Raw genomic sequence first — 16,550 nt, forward strand, 5'->3', positions numbered from 1 at the left:
TCCCCCCTCTACTTCAGAACATAATTCTTTTCCGCAGTGGCGGGCAGGAATTGTCTAATTGTCCCCAGCCCTCACAGAAAATTCGTCCAAAGGTGCAACTTCCAACTCGCACCCGTTAAATCCAACCGGAGCTGTTCAGCAATTGATGTTCGAGTACAGGAAAAAAACTTTTCTGCATCCCGTTCTTTTGAGGGGGGATAATCCTCAAACAAATATATCAACTCAAATGCTCAATCAGCCCCCCTCCTTCCTCCTCGGCACATCCCATCTGTATAAAAAAAAGAAAAAAGAAAAAAGAAAAAAGAAAAAAGAAAAAAGAAAAAAGAAAACGAAATCAAACCCAGCCAACTGCCCCTCATTTCCATCCAGTTCATTCATCCCCTTCCTCCAGGCGCGCAAACCCTTCCCCATCCCTTCACCTCCCCACCCCCCCTCCTCCGCCTCCCAAATCCTATCCAATGACATCAACTATCCAACCTCCACCGGTCCCGTACCGATGCCGGCTGCAGGAGCACAAAGAAAGGAAGAAAGAAAGGCGGGGCCATTTTGGCATGGCTGAAATAGTGTGCCACACACATACGCTGTAGACACATAAAAGAAAAGGGGGGCCCGCCTGGAAACGCGGGGGGCATGGGTCAAACGTCAAACGTTGAGTTATGAACTTATTATGATTGGCGTGATGTGGTTTTTAGATAGTTAGTTAGCGGGGCCTTGGGCACAGGCACGGGCACGGGCACGGGCACGAGCATGCGACAGGGCATGGGGGCATGAGGGCCCGGCCCGGCCAGGGTGACGGTGGTGGTTCGTGATGCTTGCCGCTCATCCTACCCATCTATCCAAGGACACCATTTGTTTTTTTTTTTTTTATATATATTTTTTTTATAGAGGGTATGTTTACTGTACTGGTGTTTCCCGTTTCAGTAGTACGGAGGAGCTTAGCGAGTTGGGCAATCCATTGTGGCTGTGCCGGGCCGCTTGGGGATTGGAGACGGGGGCAGGCAGGCCGGCAACATAACATGGCTGGATGTTTTTTTGATGTAGCTAGCCTGTGATGCGGGATTAACTCATTATTATTATTTATTTGCTACGGAGTATTTATTCTTGGGACAGTTAACTCGGAGCCCGACACTTGAAAGGAAAGGAAGGGTAGAGGCAAATGAATGATGATGATGAAGGGGGGAAAGTAGTAGCTTGATAGATTTGTTTCCCTCCTCCAACTCAAGTCCACAATAAATCAATCCACTCTATTATTGAGTTAACTTACCTTGCGGTTGAATTAATAAAGAATCTAATGTTCAGGTTTTATACTTACTAACACCACCGCCATGGAGTGATTTGTATGTTTCCCCTATCCCCTAACTAACAGCGGAATCCTTCCTGAACAATGCCTCTCCGATGTTAGTTACAGTTATTATAGTTATACCTCTTCTTCCCCTTCTCACTCCTGCCAATTAAGCAAAGGGGAGTCATTTAGCCGATGGATGGATGGGTATGATTTTCTGAACAGGGACACCGAACCTCACTCCGATGACTGGGCTAGTCCAGTTTGATATGGATGTTATAGAGTATGTAATGTTTCTTTGTTCCCCCATGAGGAAAACGGGAGCTTGCGTGGGTGTGCGCGTTGCTATAATGAAATAGACCCCCTGGCAGGACTATAAGAAGATGGGATTATTTTTTTCATTAAATGTCGCGACGTTGATTGATGGATGGATGGGGGTTGGAGTAGTTTGGTGGTGGTGAGGTTGTTGCCCGAGAAATTCGCGCATACAAAAAATGAGGTTTCCCCTCTGTGGGACTAATAAATCATAATAAGAGACCCTTACTTAGCCCGTAACTATGTAAGTTATGTACTGTACATGTACTCCGTACAGTATCATATTTCGGTATATTTCGTACCACAGATTCAGCAGGTGGGTGAGTGGGCGGTCGGTTGGTTGGGATGTTTGAGTGGTGAGAGTGCAGCGGAACTAACCGGGCGGGACGGCATGGAAAGTTTAAAAGAATAGTTGACAAGAATAACAACAACCGCATCCTCAGTCCCGGTGGTCAGCCCAGGCTCGGCGTCTTCGTCGCTTCCGCTGTGTGTCCGTGGTGTGTGTTGGGTTGGGGCCTCTGTATCATGTATCTGATAATTCATATATGGGTCGGTGCAAGAGTCCGGTAGGTACGTAGACTGTATTTCAATCCTAGCCGCACCTCTTCCTACACACCTCTTTCCACCAGCTAAATATATATAATCAATCAGTTTCCGGAGCCTAGCAGGAGGTAATGACCATGGGGAAGTAAATAATAGATTGTAGTAGTGATAGTTGTAGAGATGGCCAGGCCATAGGTTCGGACAGCATGACGAGGTCATCCGCCTCTCATTATTATTATTATGATTATGGTTATGGTTATGGTTATGATTATGGTTATGATTATTCTTATTCTTATTCTTATTCTTATTACCTCGATACACCAGGAAAGCACCGTGGATGGATCGGGGGTGGGAGGAGGACAGCCTGATGCTCCGGCGAATCAGCGGGCGAGGAGGGGAGGAGAATGGGGGCACCGCTACTGCCACTACTGCCACACCATCTATTTCCACGACCACGGGCTGGGCTGGTCTCCACTCCTCCCCCCTCCTCGTTCTCCTCGCTGTTCCGTGTGTCACATCAGGGGGGGGCGGCCAACAACTTGTGCACTTTGTAGCGGTTTGTTTGCGCCACTCGGTTTTTTCTCTCCCATTAGCACAGTATTATTTTGTATTATTTTAGTATTATTATGCACCACAATGCCCGAGCTCAATCATAAGTGCTCGTCTTGTCTGCTGCAACAAACAGAACGCCGCCTAAGTTACCTAGTGTTTCCTTTTTCTGGCTTGGTTTGCGCCTTTTTTTTCTTTTGCTTTTTCTCTTCTTTCCTCCTCGGTGGGCACTGGGCGGAGGGGGGTGGAGTATTTATGACTTTACGCCCTGTAACGCACTGTAATTTGTAGGTGTAATAGTGGTAATAGTCACAGTTCCGAGTTCCCGCGCCGCGCCCTTTGTCTGCTTTCCCCCCTCCCCCCCTTATTATTCTTATACGCCCTGCTTCCATAGTTCTCTTGTTTCCACCCACTGCCGGCTCCTGTTTCCACCACCCCCCCCGTCCCCCCGTTCCTCCCTCCCTTTTCTCCTCCTCCTCCTCCTCTCCTCTGCTCTGCTCTCCTCTCCTCTCCTCTCCTCCGGACAGTCTGATTCCCACTTCGCCTCAACTCCAACTTCATCTTCATGTTCAATCCTCAACTTTATCCACTTTACTCCCCCCAATCCTCTTATCTCCTCACTTTCTACCCCGTTCCCCCCCGCTTGTTCCTCTTTGAGGTTGCGGCTAATTTCCCCCTACACGGTTCCATTCCCCCAGCTCGTGAACGACCCAGATAGATAATCTGATTTTTGCCCATTCAACAACCCTTTCTCTTACGACTGTGCCTTTGCGTCTAGTCTGCTGCTGCCTCTGTCTGGAATCTATTCATCTTGATTTTTCTTGTTCGATTTTGTCTCTTTTTTACGCCTTGTCGCGCCCCTACTCAGGAGGCCTCCTCTCACCTTCTACACCCCGCCCCGTTTGGCCAGCCCTCTTTAAGCGTAGTGCGCAAATTCAGATACATATCTCCATCTACTTCACATTCGGGAAGCTGGGTGAAGAGAATTTGTCTTGATTCCATAGTCGGCATTTCCCCGTCGCAATGGAGTCAAGAACAATGCCACCAGAGCCAGGCAACAAACGTCCCAGATCCCCATCGGGCGACTATACCCATTCGACCCCCTCCACCAAAATCCCCAAAACCCACTCCAACCATCTCCAAATCAACTACCTCGCCCGCCAATACGCCCATAATATTCCCCTCGTCTCTGCAGAAGATACTCTCCCCTCCATCCTCCGTATAATAAACGACTACGACGGCGTACTCCAGCGTCACGAGAGCATTGCTGGAAACCTAGGCGCATGTCCCCTCGGCCCAATCCTCGTCTCTCGTTTCGAACGTCTCTTCGACGGGCCCCCCAAGGTGCTAAAATCTCATGGGAAAGAAGGGACAACGGTCTCCTGGCTCGATGTTGTCGAGTTTGCGAAAAACAAACCGGAGCAATTCACTCTTGAAAAGACGCGAAATGGAGTACCTGTTTGCCAGATATATACCAAGCAGAGTCGCATAGAAATTTCAGAGGAGGACTACATCCTGATCAAGTCGGGGATTCCTCAGAAGATTATCCCCCCGCAGCCAATCGTGGAGGATGAGGAGAAGGAATTGGGCGCGTTAGAAATTTTAGAAAAGAATCTGGGGCAGATTATTAATCTGGCTGATCAAGGTAAAAAAAAAAAAAAAAAAAAAAAAAAAAAAAAAAGAGAGAGAGAAAGAAAGAAACAGAGAAACATAATTATTTTCTTTTTTTATGTGATGTCCGTTTTTTGTTGTAGGCAGTAGCTAACATGATAAATAGTGTCGGCTCGTGCCAGACAGCTGAACCACAGATTCAAAAATCGCAAGAGTGCTATTGTGAGCAGGAGAGAAAATGATTTATCACTCACTGCACGACAACCGCGGTCTATTAGTCCACTCCGCGAAGCCAATGGCAATGGAATGGGTACCGCCCATACAAGCAACGGCCATTCGAGCCCTCACTCCCCTCAGGGCTTCATCGCGGTTAATTCTTCTTCTCGACACGAACACTCCCCCGATGACGCCAGTATCCTCTCCGCAGCGCAATTCATGTTCCCTCATTCCAGCACAGACAACGTCACCATAATCAACGGGACCTCGATTAAGGGAGCCTCCCCTGCTACACGTGCAGAATTAATGAAAAAATTCTTCACCACAGCCGATCGCCATGCGCGGGGCTACCAAAATGATGAAGTTATAGAAGGTCCTGCCCCGCCCGCGCGCCACACTTCCCGCTCTCGACCCCGCGCCTCCGACCCCGGCGAGTATGGAGGAGGTTTCGCAGGAAGCGGACCTGTGGCCATCCCCAATACCCCATCTTCCCTCCTCCCTCAACCAAAGTCCTCCAACCATTACGAGCGTGACGACGGCGGGCCCTACAAGATCGAAATGGTAAGCCGCATGGAAGGCCTCCAGCGCGGCGAACGCATCCTCCCCCCCTGCGACCGCTGTCGCCGTCTACAGATGGACTGCCACAAGAACCTTACCGCCTGCATGGGCTGTACGAAGAAACACGCCAAGTGCTCGTGGAAGGAAGTTAAAATCGAGGAGCTGCACGAGACGTACCTGGCTCGTCCTCAAAGTAGTATAGACGGTGGCAATGGCAATATGCATGATGGAACGATGCCGACAATAGAAACGGAGGCGGAAACATCAGCGTCTGCATCGACGACGGAACTTGGTAAGAGTCAGCGGGGCAATAGGACGCCGAATGTCGGTGGTATCAACGCTGACGCGGGCTCAACCGCCGGAACCGACCAGGGCCCTATTATCTGCAACCCCAACAACAATACCAATAATAATAATAACACGAATACCCGCCGCGCCTCCGAACCACAAACACGCATCCGCCACACCTCTAAACCCCGTTCACAGAGCGAAAACAGCATGCTCGCGGGCCTAGCGGAGGCGGCGCACGAGCCCGACCGGTGGACGAATAATAATAATAATGATAACACACACGGAGATATGCACTCAGCAGCACATCGCTCACATCCACATCCGCATTCATACCAACACCAACATACACATCCACATGCACATACACAAGCGCTGTTAGATACAGACACAGACGACAACGACTCCACGGACCCGCTCGCGCAAGCTATTAGGGATACCATGGGGAAGCATAACCTTGCTGCTGCAGCTGCAGCGGCGCGGTCATCGGGACATAGGGAGAGGGAAATGGAGAGGCAGAGAGAGAGAGATATAGATCGAGATGACGAATGATGGAATCGCCCCCTCCCTTTTCTTTATTTATATATATATATATATTTTTTTTTTTTTTGTTTTTGCCTTTTTATGTGAAGATATTTAGGGTGTCTATCTATATATTTATATATTATCTCCATATTTTTTCTTCTCGTGATTTTTCCTTTTTTGATAATGCCGATGCAGTTATATTTTCTCTTTCTTTTTGTGTTTTTGACTCATCTTTCGTGACAGTTCTTCTAACCATCAACAAGTCTCTCCCCCCCTTTTCCCCCGACCCCCTCCATTTTGCATTTACTTCTACTCCGTTTTAGAACCACCCCCCCCTCCCCCGGCTTTGTACATGATTTGTCTATTACCTTTATTAGCCAGTATCTTATCCTTTTCCTCATGTGCTCACATGTCATAATGCCCTTCATTCCTGGTTTGTGATTTGCTGGCATGTTTTGTTCCCCCTCCTCCGTCCCTGTGCGTTGCATATCATATTATATTTACACTTCTATTCCCATTTTCTATTCTATGTAGGCTATTCTTTTCCCCCTTCTTTTTCTCTCTTTTTCTCTCCCTTTCTCTCACTCTTCTCTCTCCTCTCTCTTTTCTTTTTCTCTTCTTTCCCCCCCCTCTCATTTTTTTTTCCTTTTGCGAACACGAAATGGAACTGAAATAAGGGAGTTATGAGAGTTTACATGGTTTGAAATACATGAACGGATGGATTTGAATGAATGGATTTGAATGATAAGATGGCAGCAACATTGAGTTTCGTAATGAGGTTTGAGTTTTAGAAAATAGTTGAGATGTTTGATTTTTTTTATTTCTAAAGGAAAAAAAGAAGGAAAAAAAAGAAAAAAGAAAAAAGAAAAATTAGTTAGCTAGCTATTTAGCTGAGTTTGATATTCTGCTGTTTTATTTCACTTGATATTTTCACATGAATTTACATTGAGTGATATTATTAGTATTTTCTCTCTTTCAGATTTTCTTTCCTATGTTGAATTTCTATGAATGTTGTAGTATGAAGTATGAAGAGATTGAGAAATGCTGCTTATGAAAAGAGTATTGTATAACTATTAACTGAGCTGTTTATTGTATTTAGATAACTATATACTCAGTGCAACAGGATGAGCCTGTCTGTACTCTGAAGTTAGTATCTTGTTTAATCAATTCTCTTTCACCCCACATGAGTAACTAACTAGCTTCAAATCTTAGCTCTTGCGTACATCTTCCTGGGCTGGATGGCTGTGATCTGTTATGAGTGGTGAGAGTAGGGTTTTAAGCTTGTCATATATGATATAGATGGGGTGACTGGGGGGAAGAAGAGATATAGATATATATATTTGAAGATGGATTCAATTTATCACATATTTAATGTTATATCAAGTCATTGAAGGAATTGATATCTTTAGTTTCGCCTTGCACTGGTACTGGTGCTAGTGTACAGAAGAAGGGCGACAAACATTCCTTGTAAAACATTTCTATATCTCCTGCTTCATAGGTAGTTAATAGTATATATATTTATATATTGGATCAAGCATCACCACATAAACGCATCCCCATAACCGTACATGTACATTACATTTGCCAAAGAACGCTCCCTACACCAACTTCAATCCAACCTGTAACAATGACCCCCCCACCCCCGCTCAAAGACCTCACAACCGAAAACATAACCCAAAACACAAACCTCATAAACGCCCAATGCCCCTCCCCGCGCCTCCGCTACCTCCTCGCCCGCCTCACAACCCACCTGCACGACTTCGCCCGCGAAACCCGCCTCTCAACCACCGAATGGTCCACCGCCCTCCACTTCCTCATCGAGGTAGGCAAAATCTCCTCCCCGCACCGCAACGAGTTCATCCTCCTCTCAGACATCCTCGGCCTCTCGCTACTCGTCGACGCCATCAACCACCCAAAACCACCCGGCGCCACAGAGGGGACCCTGCTAGGGCCCTTCCACACGCACGAGGCCCCCACGCTCGAGAATCATGGCGCCGCCCTCTTCAGCGATGGCGCCGGCGAGCCGTTGTTGGTCGTCTGCACCGTGCGCGATAGGGCGGGGAAGCCGCTGGAGGGGGTCAAGGTGGATATCTGGGAGACGGATAGTAGCGGGCGGTATGACGTGCAGTACGCGGGCGGTGGCGTGGGCGGGCAGGAACGGATCATGGATGGGCGCGGGGTGATGTACTCGGATGAACGGGGCGGGTTCTGGTTCAAGGCCATCAAGCCCGTGTCCTATCCGATTTCGCATGATGGGCCCGTGGGGAGGCTGCTGGGAAAGCTGGGCAGGCATCCGTATCGGCCGGCACATATGCATTTTATGCTGTGGAAGGAGGGGTGGGATTGTTTGATTACGTATGTTCTTTCTCCTTCCCTTAGTTAACTAGTTTTAGATACCATCCGGACAGCTAGCTGGATGCGTTTTATCTCGCTGTCAATGGATGTGATGTGATGTGATGCATGGAATGGGTATTGACAACGGCCATGTCGATTCCATTCACATTATCCATCCATCCATCCATCCATGTACCCCGCTCACGCATACTGATGAAATACAGAGCCCTCTACCTCCGCGGCGACCCCTACGAATCCTCCGACGCCGTCTTCGGCGTCAAATCATCGCTCATCGTCGACCTGCACCCGCTCACGGACCCTGAGATGGCGAAGAAATACGACGTGCCGCTCGGTACGCCTATGTTGCAGTATGAGTTTGTCTTGGTATCGGAGGAAGAGGCGCGGGCGCTGCGGGAGCGGAATTCCAGGGAGGCGCTGGAGAAGTTGGGGATGCGGGTTAGGTTGTTAGACGGGTTGCCGGTGCCGGATGTTGATTGATTGATTGACTGATTTGATTTGATTGGGTTGTGGTTTGTGGTGGGTTTTCTGTTATTCTTAATTTTTTTGACGAGTTGTGATGATCATATTTCATGTTTATGCGGATATGAAACGGAAATTTGTGGAGAGTCCAAGAAAATGAACGGGAAATAAACCCGCCTCCAAAATATACTTTCAGGGGTAACTTAAATATGCAATAATCTACATTCCACGAAAGGAATATGCATCATCTCATCGTAAAATGCCTTCCCCATCAACGATTATTCCCCCGATCAAACCTCCACTAGTCTCACCTCCGTCCTCATCCCTCTCCTCCTCATAATCACCATCGTCCCCATCATTCTCTTTCCCCCCACCACTCCCCTTCAACCCTCTAATCCCTGTCTCATCCTGCACCCATCCCCCAAGCCTCTCCACCTTATTCCCAAACCCGGCATCAACCTTCAAATACAGCCCAGCGCTTAGCGCCCGTTGCACCTTCGCCTCCCGCGCCCCACTCACAACACCCCGCAAGACACGCACCAAATACTCGCTTAGGATATCCACGCTCCATTCGTCCGGAACCAACCGGAGCACGTCCGTGATATCATACACGGACGCAAACCGCGCGAGCAGATTGCTGGTGCGTTCAATACGGCAGACCGGGTCCGCGATCTGCAGGAACTCCGTGAGGAGGTAGGTGAAGAGCTCAGCTTGTGTGTCGCTTGCGATTTCTGCTACGGTTGACGTGGACCATGTTGGTCCGCCGTATGCACAGTAGCGGATGGCGGTGTCGTAGTCACTGAGCCCGTGGGTAAGGAGGCGGAGGGCTTCGCGGTGGCGGCCCCGGCGGCCGTCGAGAATTATGCTTTCGGAGACGAGTTCGTTTTTGAAGGGTTCGATGCGGGCGAGGACGGTGGAGATCGAGTACGAGAGATTGGTTGGTGGGGTAGTGGAGGTGAATTGGGTTGTTGAGCCGCCTCCTAGTAGTTGGAGGAGGCGGAGGCGGGATTGCCACCACGGCTCTGGAGGATGGTTGTGCGTGATGAAGCTGAGATAGGAAGGTTTAGGGGCCTGGAGGGCGCGGTAGGTTGAGTAGGATTCTGTTAAGGATGCGCGGGCTTCAGCGGAGGATTCGAGAACTGAAAGGACAGTGTCGAGATAATAGGCTATTAGGTCATCGGCGTATTGGGTATCCTGTGAAATTCGTTAGTTGGGTTAATCCAGTGCCGTGCGGGGAAGAAAAAAAGGGAGGGAGATATACGTGTTTTGTAAAAACGAGATGTTCTAGATACTCTTGGACAGCCCCTGGGGCACGCTTTTGTAGCAACGCAATTACCTGCTGCGGATTGAATTTCACCCTGCTGGTATCATCCACAAAGACTTGGATTCCAAGCTTGGGGTTACGCGCAGCCAACCATGGACCGTATTCCTCAACCAGGTGAACATCCCTAATTTTTACCAAATACTTTCGAATCTGAATGTCTGCTGCTGGACCTGATAGCTCCTTTCCTTCGTCCTTCTCTCCCTCGACTATCCTTCTCCATGTTGCCAGAACATGTTTGGCCATTTTCCGGCTCTGGTATAATCTGCTGAGAACAAAAAGCCTATTATAGCTCTCGAGTAGCTGCACAGCCCGATCAAAATTACCCTTCCAGTTGTCAACAAGTTTGTTCAGGTCTGGGCGCACAGAAGCTCCCGGAGCTACATTTCCCTCGCGCATGTTTTTCGCATCCAGATGAAGAAGTAAATGTAACAACGCAGCGTCCACGCTATTAAACACATACGTCTCATCCGTCACACTCCCATAGCCTCGTTTCTTCTGCCAACCTAGCAGATAACGTTTAAGAAGGTGGAGAATATTATCGTCCATGGTCAAATTTGGCGGTTTATTTTCCACTCCTTCATCTGGTGGAGCGAAGAATGATGATATCACCTTCTCCAAACCATTATATACCCAAATCCCTTGTGGACCTTGAAGTGCTTCACCTTTAAGCAGCGGTATCAAAAGGAGAACCACTCGAGGGTCGAGCTCCCCGACGACAAGTGCGTCTTCGGTTGCTCTTATAGTCGCTGCGGTTGGGCCCGTAGAGCTTGGGGCGATTAGATCGATAAATAGAAGCAAACTTGCCTTCTGCCTGACGTAACGCAAACCAATGTATTCTGTTTCAGTCTTGGGCTCCATATCTCGAAGTCCTTGGATGATATTAATAATTGGTTCTTTATCAACACCCGCATCCTTCCCATCGGCTTCCTTCATTTGCTTAGCCAATTCAAGAGAATTGTCTAATTGAAGCGCTAGTGGATTCCGCAGGACCGTCCAAATTCGATCCCCTTCCCAAATGATGATACTACTTTTGACAGTTGCGAGGCCACGGGCAAACTTGGTTTCTTCCCGGTTCCTTTCCTCTTCCCAGTCACGGCTGACATGCGACGAAGAGAGAAGCTTTGAACCGTCAGAATCAGTTTCCTGGTTATCGAAGAGCTCCTTTTCCTTTTGTAGATGTTCGAGGGACGCGCGAGTTCTCGGGTCGTTATTCTCTGGGGGTGTTGAAGGGATCGATGGCGCCATTATGCTGGTCGACTTCAAACGAACCATCCGCATAACGTCGACGATTTCTGAAAAGGACACACGGCTGGCGCCGACGGTACGCCGAATTCCAACTGTGCCGGGTGGTGAGCGGGCTGCAGGTATTTCTACTAATGCCTTTTGCAATCTACGTTCTCCCGGAACTGCATTCCACCTCTGCGCTTCGATATATGTCCGACTGTCTTCGTTGTCGTCGGCACCAATGACTGCCAGAACATACCCATTTTGATCGTCGTCACTCGCGCGCGGTTGATTTCCCTCGTTACTATCGTCATCGACCACAATAGCGTCTGGGTATTTTGGAAATTCAAGAGTCCCCCGAACAACATCCCCATCGACATTGACGAACATACCTACGCCGGGTTCTGACGGCTCAGTCCCCGTAACCAACAAAAATTCGGATGGGGTCGGCGATACAACGTGCGGCTTGAGTCTCGTGGTGGATTGCTTCGGAGGAGGTGGTAACGGTTTCTGGCTTGACGAAGAAGACCCATCAGAGCCTGGACCACCGTTTTCCGAAGATGGTTCTGATGTGTCAGGAGACTTTTTCTCAGGGGAGCCTGGTGGGCCATGGAGAGTCTTAGACTTCATGGAGGGCTCTGGAGTTATGGAGCTCGATCTTTCGGGAAACATTGAATGAGGGCTTGGACTTGGTTGGCGCCGTCCGACGCCGCCAAGTGTATTTAGACTCGCGCTTCTGCTGTGTCCTGGAACATTTCCAGCCGATGCAGGCTGGTTCCCTTGAACTGGGGTGTCAGTTCGAACTGGTATGTCTTCCACATGGCCGGATTCAAAGCTTTCTTCTGACGAAGAGATTGGAAATAGTGGAATCTTCTGACGGTGCTCTACTTCCAGCAGAGAGTACGAATATGCGTCTGCAACGCACGCGATTGTATCTCTTCGGGCAGATACAAGACATCCTGGAAACTCAATATTTCTCACTCTTCGGGGCTCGTCGCCGATTCTGACCAGCATTATTCTATTGGTAACTGCAATCATAACCACGGGATCAAAAGGCTGCCCATCCTCATTTGGTTCATTGAGATCGAGCCCTCCAATCCATTTACAATTGCCCACTTTCGTAGTGCCGTAGGTCGGGCTTAGCTCAGGGAGCGAGTAAAATGTGACGACGCCATTGCATAGGATGCATGCTTTGTAGGTAGAAGGTAGAATGAGTATCTGCTGCACCCCCGGTGGTGTGTCTGCAGGTAGATTACTCTGCGACAACGTGATGGGTAGTCTTGACGCCAAAATAAAGGATGGCTCGGCTGATTCTTCAGAGTCGGAGGGAAAGGAAACGAAATGCAGAACTTCCCCGAGGGAGGTCCCGATATAGAGATTATCGTCTATCACAACAGTCAATAACACATAACACCCCTAAAGTTTATCCCTAAGGGAGAGAGATACTTCAACATACTCCAATATTCTACACATGTGATATACACTTCTTGCTCGCTCCCTTCGCCAGCAACCGGAACCGATTCTATGAGCTGTCGCAGCACATACGGACCAGTCTCAGGAGGAGCTATGCGCCGTCTTTTGCGGGGGCTATCGATATCGTCGTCTGAACTCATTGTATAGAGCGAGTCCACTGATTCGATCTCTCCCCGCCAAAACTACCAGCTGAAAAAGTGACTAAGAAACACTGTTGCTTCGCGCGGGGAGTCAAGAGCTATCTCTGATTGCGATGGCGGCGTCATTTTGGGTGCAAGCAACGCAAGTAAGGACGGAACAATGTTTATCCGATCTGATTAGCTACTCCGACTTGGATTGTGCCGATATCAACAGTTGGCGACATCTATGGCAGCGAGGAACTCAATCGCCACTGCAGGTCTGTTGTGGTCCGAGGATTTGATTTAGAATTTCTATTATGCTTAGATTATACGCCTGATACCAGCAGATCCCGTGTTAGCATGATGGATGCCCTTGTCGCGGCTGAGAGCGTCCTCGATGAGAGTGCTCCAAGTAAGGCCGGTCAGGTAGAGGAGCCCGCCAAATCCGAAAAACAAGCCCAGGAAGAAAACAAGTTCCAGCAAGCTATTGCAGTATGGAGAGGTAATTATAATAATGAATTTGTGCTATGGGTATTTACGAACTATTCTGACTGGGAAACCAAGGCATCGACCTCTCGAGCCTAGTGCCAAAGCTTGATACTACAGCGTCGGACATCATAGCTCACCAGCGCGACTCTCTTGTGCAACGAAAAGATTTGGCTCAGAAAACCAAGGATTTTCGAAGACTCGACGATGCTACGAAACTCGCGGAATATAAAGGATTGCTGAAATGTATGTAGAAGTCCCTCCCCTGCTGACCTACTTTTACGTTAGCTTTCCCTAACATCGGAAACACGTAGCATACCAAACGTTCATCGACCTCCTTACCAACCATGGCAAGGCTTCCTCGTCAGCATTTTTGCAGCTTTACTCCGCATTATCAGAAGCCCCCGACCCATACCCACTCCTTGAAGCATCCGTTGATTCCCTAGTCGTTTCCGAAGATACTGTCCCCAAGTTGAACTCCGAAATAGACTTTTTGCGAAAGAGCACAAATCGCCTCACTTCTCAATTGGAGGAGTCAGAAAAGAAGTTGGAGGAAGAACGATCACTCCGGCGCAAGGTTGAGGAAAACCAGGATGCAAAGATTCAGGAGGTTGAGGCGTCATGGACCGCGGTACTGGCTGAGAAGACCAGCAATTGGGAAGCTAAGGAGAAGAATTATGAGGAAAAGGCAGAAAACCACGAACGTCTGCTCAAGGAAATCAAGGCAAGCTACGAAGTAAATCAAAGATTGGACCGAGCAGATGGTGAGGACACATCAAGGAGTGCCGCAACCGCAGCGGAGCTTGAAATCGTTGCTTCGGAGCTGGAGAAGACTAGTGAGCGATTGGCAGAGGTCGAGGCTCGAAACGAACAGCTGAGCTTAGAGCTCGCGCAGGCTGTATCTCATTCCCAGTCAGAGAACAAACACCGCACCCTGGAGGACGACCCTTCATTTTTACGCTTGCAAGCTGAAAATTCTTCCCTTTTACGAAAACTCGACGCTGCCCGCTACGAAAAGGATGCAGACAAGCATTCATGGGAAGGCAAACTCCGCCAGATAGAGCGACAAAACAATAAGATAACCGCTGAACGGGATGAAATAAAATCCAAATTGGATAAATGGTCAGACTATGAAGATATTCGGCGGGAACTCGAAGCTATCAAGGTATGCACCGCACAAGATAGTTGGTTTATCCATTCCGTTGGCTAATTGAAACTAGTCCATAGAGTTTTCTACTGCGGATGATGATGATGATGATAAGGACGTGATGGATGATACAAACTCGACTGCTCCTAATGAGTCCGGCAAATCAAAAGAAAGCTCGTTGGAGCAGCTCTTGTTAACTAGGAATAAGAAGCTTTCGAATGAGCTGACGATTTTGAGAGTCTCGCATCAAGATTTGCAAAATCAACTAGAAGCTCTGCGGGAGGATCTGTCCAAAACGAGTGCAGATCTACAAAAATCGCAGAATTTGGCCGCTACCCTAGAAAATGACCTTCTGCAGATGCAAAGAGAGGCACCAAGTTTTCCGTCTGCTGCCATGTCAGTTGCAGGCACCTATGCTTCCAGATACCCCCATTCCTCCCGTAGGGGTAGGGCTCCCTCACCCACTTCCTCAATCATATCCGGTTTCGACCATGCAAACGCGTCCGCAAACACAATGGAAGCCATCAGAGCCGGTGAAGCTGTAGGTGGCGGCTCAGGAATCCTACCAATGGTCCAAGCCCAACGAGACCGATTCAAACAAAAGAACAACGAGCTCGAAGAGGAGTTATCTAAGACATACGCAATCGTCAAATCCCTCCGGCAGGAAGTCGCTTCTCTCCAAAAGGATAACCTTAACCTGTACGAGAAGACGCGCTATGTCTCCACATACAATCGCGGCGGCCAAAGCTCCACGTCATCTGCATCAGCCTACGGCAACAACCCAAAGGCGACCTCCATCCATCCGTCTGCGGATTCCGCCTCCGGCCTCTCCGTTGACCGGTACCAGTCCGCCTACGAGGCGCAAATATCGCCCTTCGCCGCCTTCCGTGGCCGAGAGTCAGCCCGTGCTTACCGACGCATGAGCGTGCCGGAGCGCATCATATTCTCTGTCACCCGGATGGTTCTTGCGAATCGCACAAGCAGGAACCTGTTCGCGGGATATTGTGTGGCGTTGCATATTCTTTTGTTTGTCATGTTGTATATAATGAGCACGTCGGAGATTGAGAGGCAGACTGCGAGCGCAGCGTTGGGTTCGCTTGGTGGAGCTGCCATGGCAGGGTCAGCGGGCGTTGGCAGTAGTGGTGCTGGTACAGGTAATGGTGCGGGAGGCAGCCCTGCTAGTGGCGACTGGCAGCAGGACAAGTTCAACAACCCTGCGTACTAACTCCATCCGACATTGGTAGGAAGGTTTTTTGCGCAATGTCAATAGTATATGTATTGTACGGGATATCTCCCCGTATTACTATATCATGTCTTTATTACGAGGTTTTGTCTTTTTTTTTAAAAAAAAAAGTTCTATGCCTATTTGTATGCCTATTGCATTTTTGTTATTGCTCAGGAAGTAATTATATGTTCCATCGATTTCCCCTTTCCCATCTGAGACATGTTTTATACCTCGTCCCCAATTTCCTATCGCGATGTACTTGTACCATGAACAGAAACTCATTGACTCTTAATGCAATTTGGTTTCGCCTGTCCAGGGATGCTCTCGATGATTCGACCTCAAACAACTGCGCTCCTAGATCTAGGCCTTGATCCTTTGCTAGGAAACTAACGGAAGGAGTCATGCTCTGCCTCTCAAATTCCACGGTATGGTGTACATGTGCCTACGAAGATTCATCCTTCACTTAGTTTGATGGTCCATCGCATTAGCATTACTACTCCAAGAAATTGTTTCTGGGCAGTATATCGATTCGGCCGACTATAACGAATCCGATATGAAAATTTTCTCTCAGTTGTAAGATCCTCATGTTCTGATGTATGATATTTCGTCGTTACATCAGGAAACTAGAACGAACCCACCCATCTGGGCTGAAATATTGCATCCTTAGCAACACCAAATATTGGTTTACTTCGCAGAATGATGGAGCTGTGAAGTGTAGGGGCTAAATGGATCACCATAATAGTATTCGTAGCTGAGAATAGTAAGGAATAGTGAAAGAAATGAACAGAGTCAAGTATAACAAAGTAAATAGGACAACTCCGAGAAACTCCCTGATGCACAACAGATATGGA

General features: G+C 48.5%; 4 protein-coding genes across 5 annotated transcripts; 3 read left to right on the forward strand and 1 right to left on the reverse strand.

Moving 5' to 3' along the window:
* The first annotated feature begins 1,944 nt into the window (after nucleotides 1-1,944).
* BDCG_04903 lies at nucleotides 1,945-7,081 on the forward strand. 2 transcript variants are annotated; one of them, XM_045420546.1, is made up of 3 exons: nucleotides 1,945-4,334; nucleotides 4,467-5,366; nucleotides 5,447-7,051. In XM_045420546.1, the coding sequence occupies exons 1-3, from the start codon at nucleotides 3,713-3,715 to the stop codon at nucleotides 5,482-5,484; spliced, it is 1,560 nt and encodes a 519-aa protein (XP_045281053.1). In that variant the 5' UTR covers nucleotides 1,945-3,712; the 3' UTR covers nucleotides 5,485-7,051. The 2 variants fall into 2 exon arrangements, with proteins under 2 accessions (XP_045281053.1, XP_045281052.1); XM_045420545.1 differs by having other exon boundaries at nucleotides 4,467-7,081.
* A 68-nt stretch (nucleotides 7,082-7,149) lies between these two features.
* On the reverse strand, nucleotides 7,150-12,995 carry BDCG_04905 (TGF beta receptor associated protein 1). The gene is made up of 3 exons (XM_045420548.1): nucleotides 12,706-12,995; nucleotides 9,963-12,634; nucleotides 7,150-9,895 (listed from the first exon to the last, which is right to left on the reverse strand). Exons 1-3 carry the CDS (start codon nucleotides 12,860-12,862, stop codon nucleotides 8,951-8,953), a joined length of 3,774 nt encoding a protein of 1,257 aa, XP_045276635.1. The 5' UTR covers nucleotides 12,863-12,995; the 3' UTR covers nucleotides 7,150-8,950.
* BDCG_04904 (catechol dioxygenase) lies at nucleotides 7,374-8,719 on the forward strand (the record flags this gene model as incomplete). The annotated part of the gene is made up of 2 exons (XM_045420547.1): nucleotides 7,374-8,242; nucleotides 8,446-8,719. Exons 1-2 carry the CDS (start codon nucleotides 7,515-7,517, stop codon nucleotides 8,717-8,719), a joined length of 1,002 nt encoding a protein of 333 aa, XP_045276634.1. The 5' UTR covers nucleotides 7,374-7,514.
* Nucleotides 12,996-13,080: 85 nt separating the features above from the next.
* Nucleotides 13,081-16,539, forward strand: BDCG_04906 (homeobox protein cut-like). Its single transcript, XM_045420549.1, has 4 exons — nucleotides 13,081-13,343; nucleotides 13,406-13,573; nucleotides 13,642-14,492; nucleotides 14,548-16,539. The coding sequence occupies exons 1-4, from the start codon at nucleotides 13,202-13,204 to the stop codon at nucleotides 15,697-15,699; spliced, it is 2,313 nt and encodes a 770-aa protein (XP_045276636.1). The 5' UTR covers nucleotides 13,081-13,201; the 3' UTR covers nucleotides 15,700-16,539.
* Nucleotides 16,540-16,550: the final 11 nt, after the last annotated feature.

This window comes from Blastomyces dermatitidis (assembly GCF_000003525.1).
Source record: "Blastomyces dermatitidis ER-3 genomic scaffold supercont1.5, whole genome shotgun sequence".
NCBI lineage: Eukaryota > Fungi > Ascomycota > Eurotiomycetes > Onygenales > Ajellomycetaceae > Blastomyces > Blastomyces dermatitidis.

Bases quoted from the DNA above. Each gene is read 5' to 3' on its own strand.
- BDCG_04903 (XM_045420545.1), top strand. From the start codon at position 3,713: ATGGAGTCAAGAACAATGCCACCAGAGCCAGGCAACAAACGTCCCAGA. The intron at 4,335-4,466 runs GTAAAAAAAAAA...CATGATAAATAG, and splicing joins TATTAATCTGGCTGATCAAG to TGTCGGCTCGTGCCAGACAG.
- BDCG_04905 (XM_045420548.1), bottom strand. From the start codon at position 12,862: ATGAGTTCAGACGACGATATCGATAGCCCCCGCAAAAGACGGCGCATA. The intron at 12,635-12,705 runs GTATGTTGAAGT...CTGTTGTGATAG, and splicing joins CACATGTGTAGAATATTGGA to ACGATAATCTCTATATCGGG. The intron at 9,896-9,962 runs GTATATCTCCCT...CGAATTTCACAG, and splicing joins ATCTCGTTTTTACAAAACAC to GATACCCAATACGCCGATGA.
- BDCG_04906 (XM_045420549.1), top strand. From the start codon at position 13,202: ATGATGGATGCCCTTGTCGCGGCTGAGAGCGTCCTCGATGAGAGTGCT. The intron at 13,344-13,405 runs GTAATTATAATA...TGGGAAACCAAG, and splicing joins AGCTATTGCAGTATGGAGAG to GCATCGACCTCTCGAGCCTA. The intron at 14,493-14,547 runs GTATGCACCGCA...AATTGAAACTAG, and splicing joins GGGAACTCGAAGCTATCAAG to TCCATAGAGTTTTCTACTGC.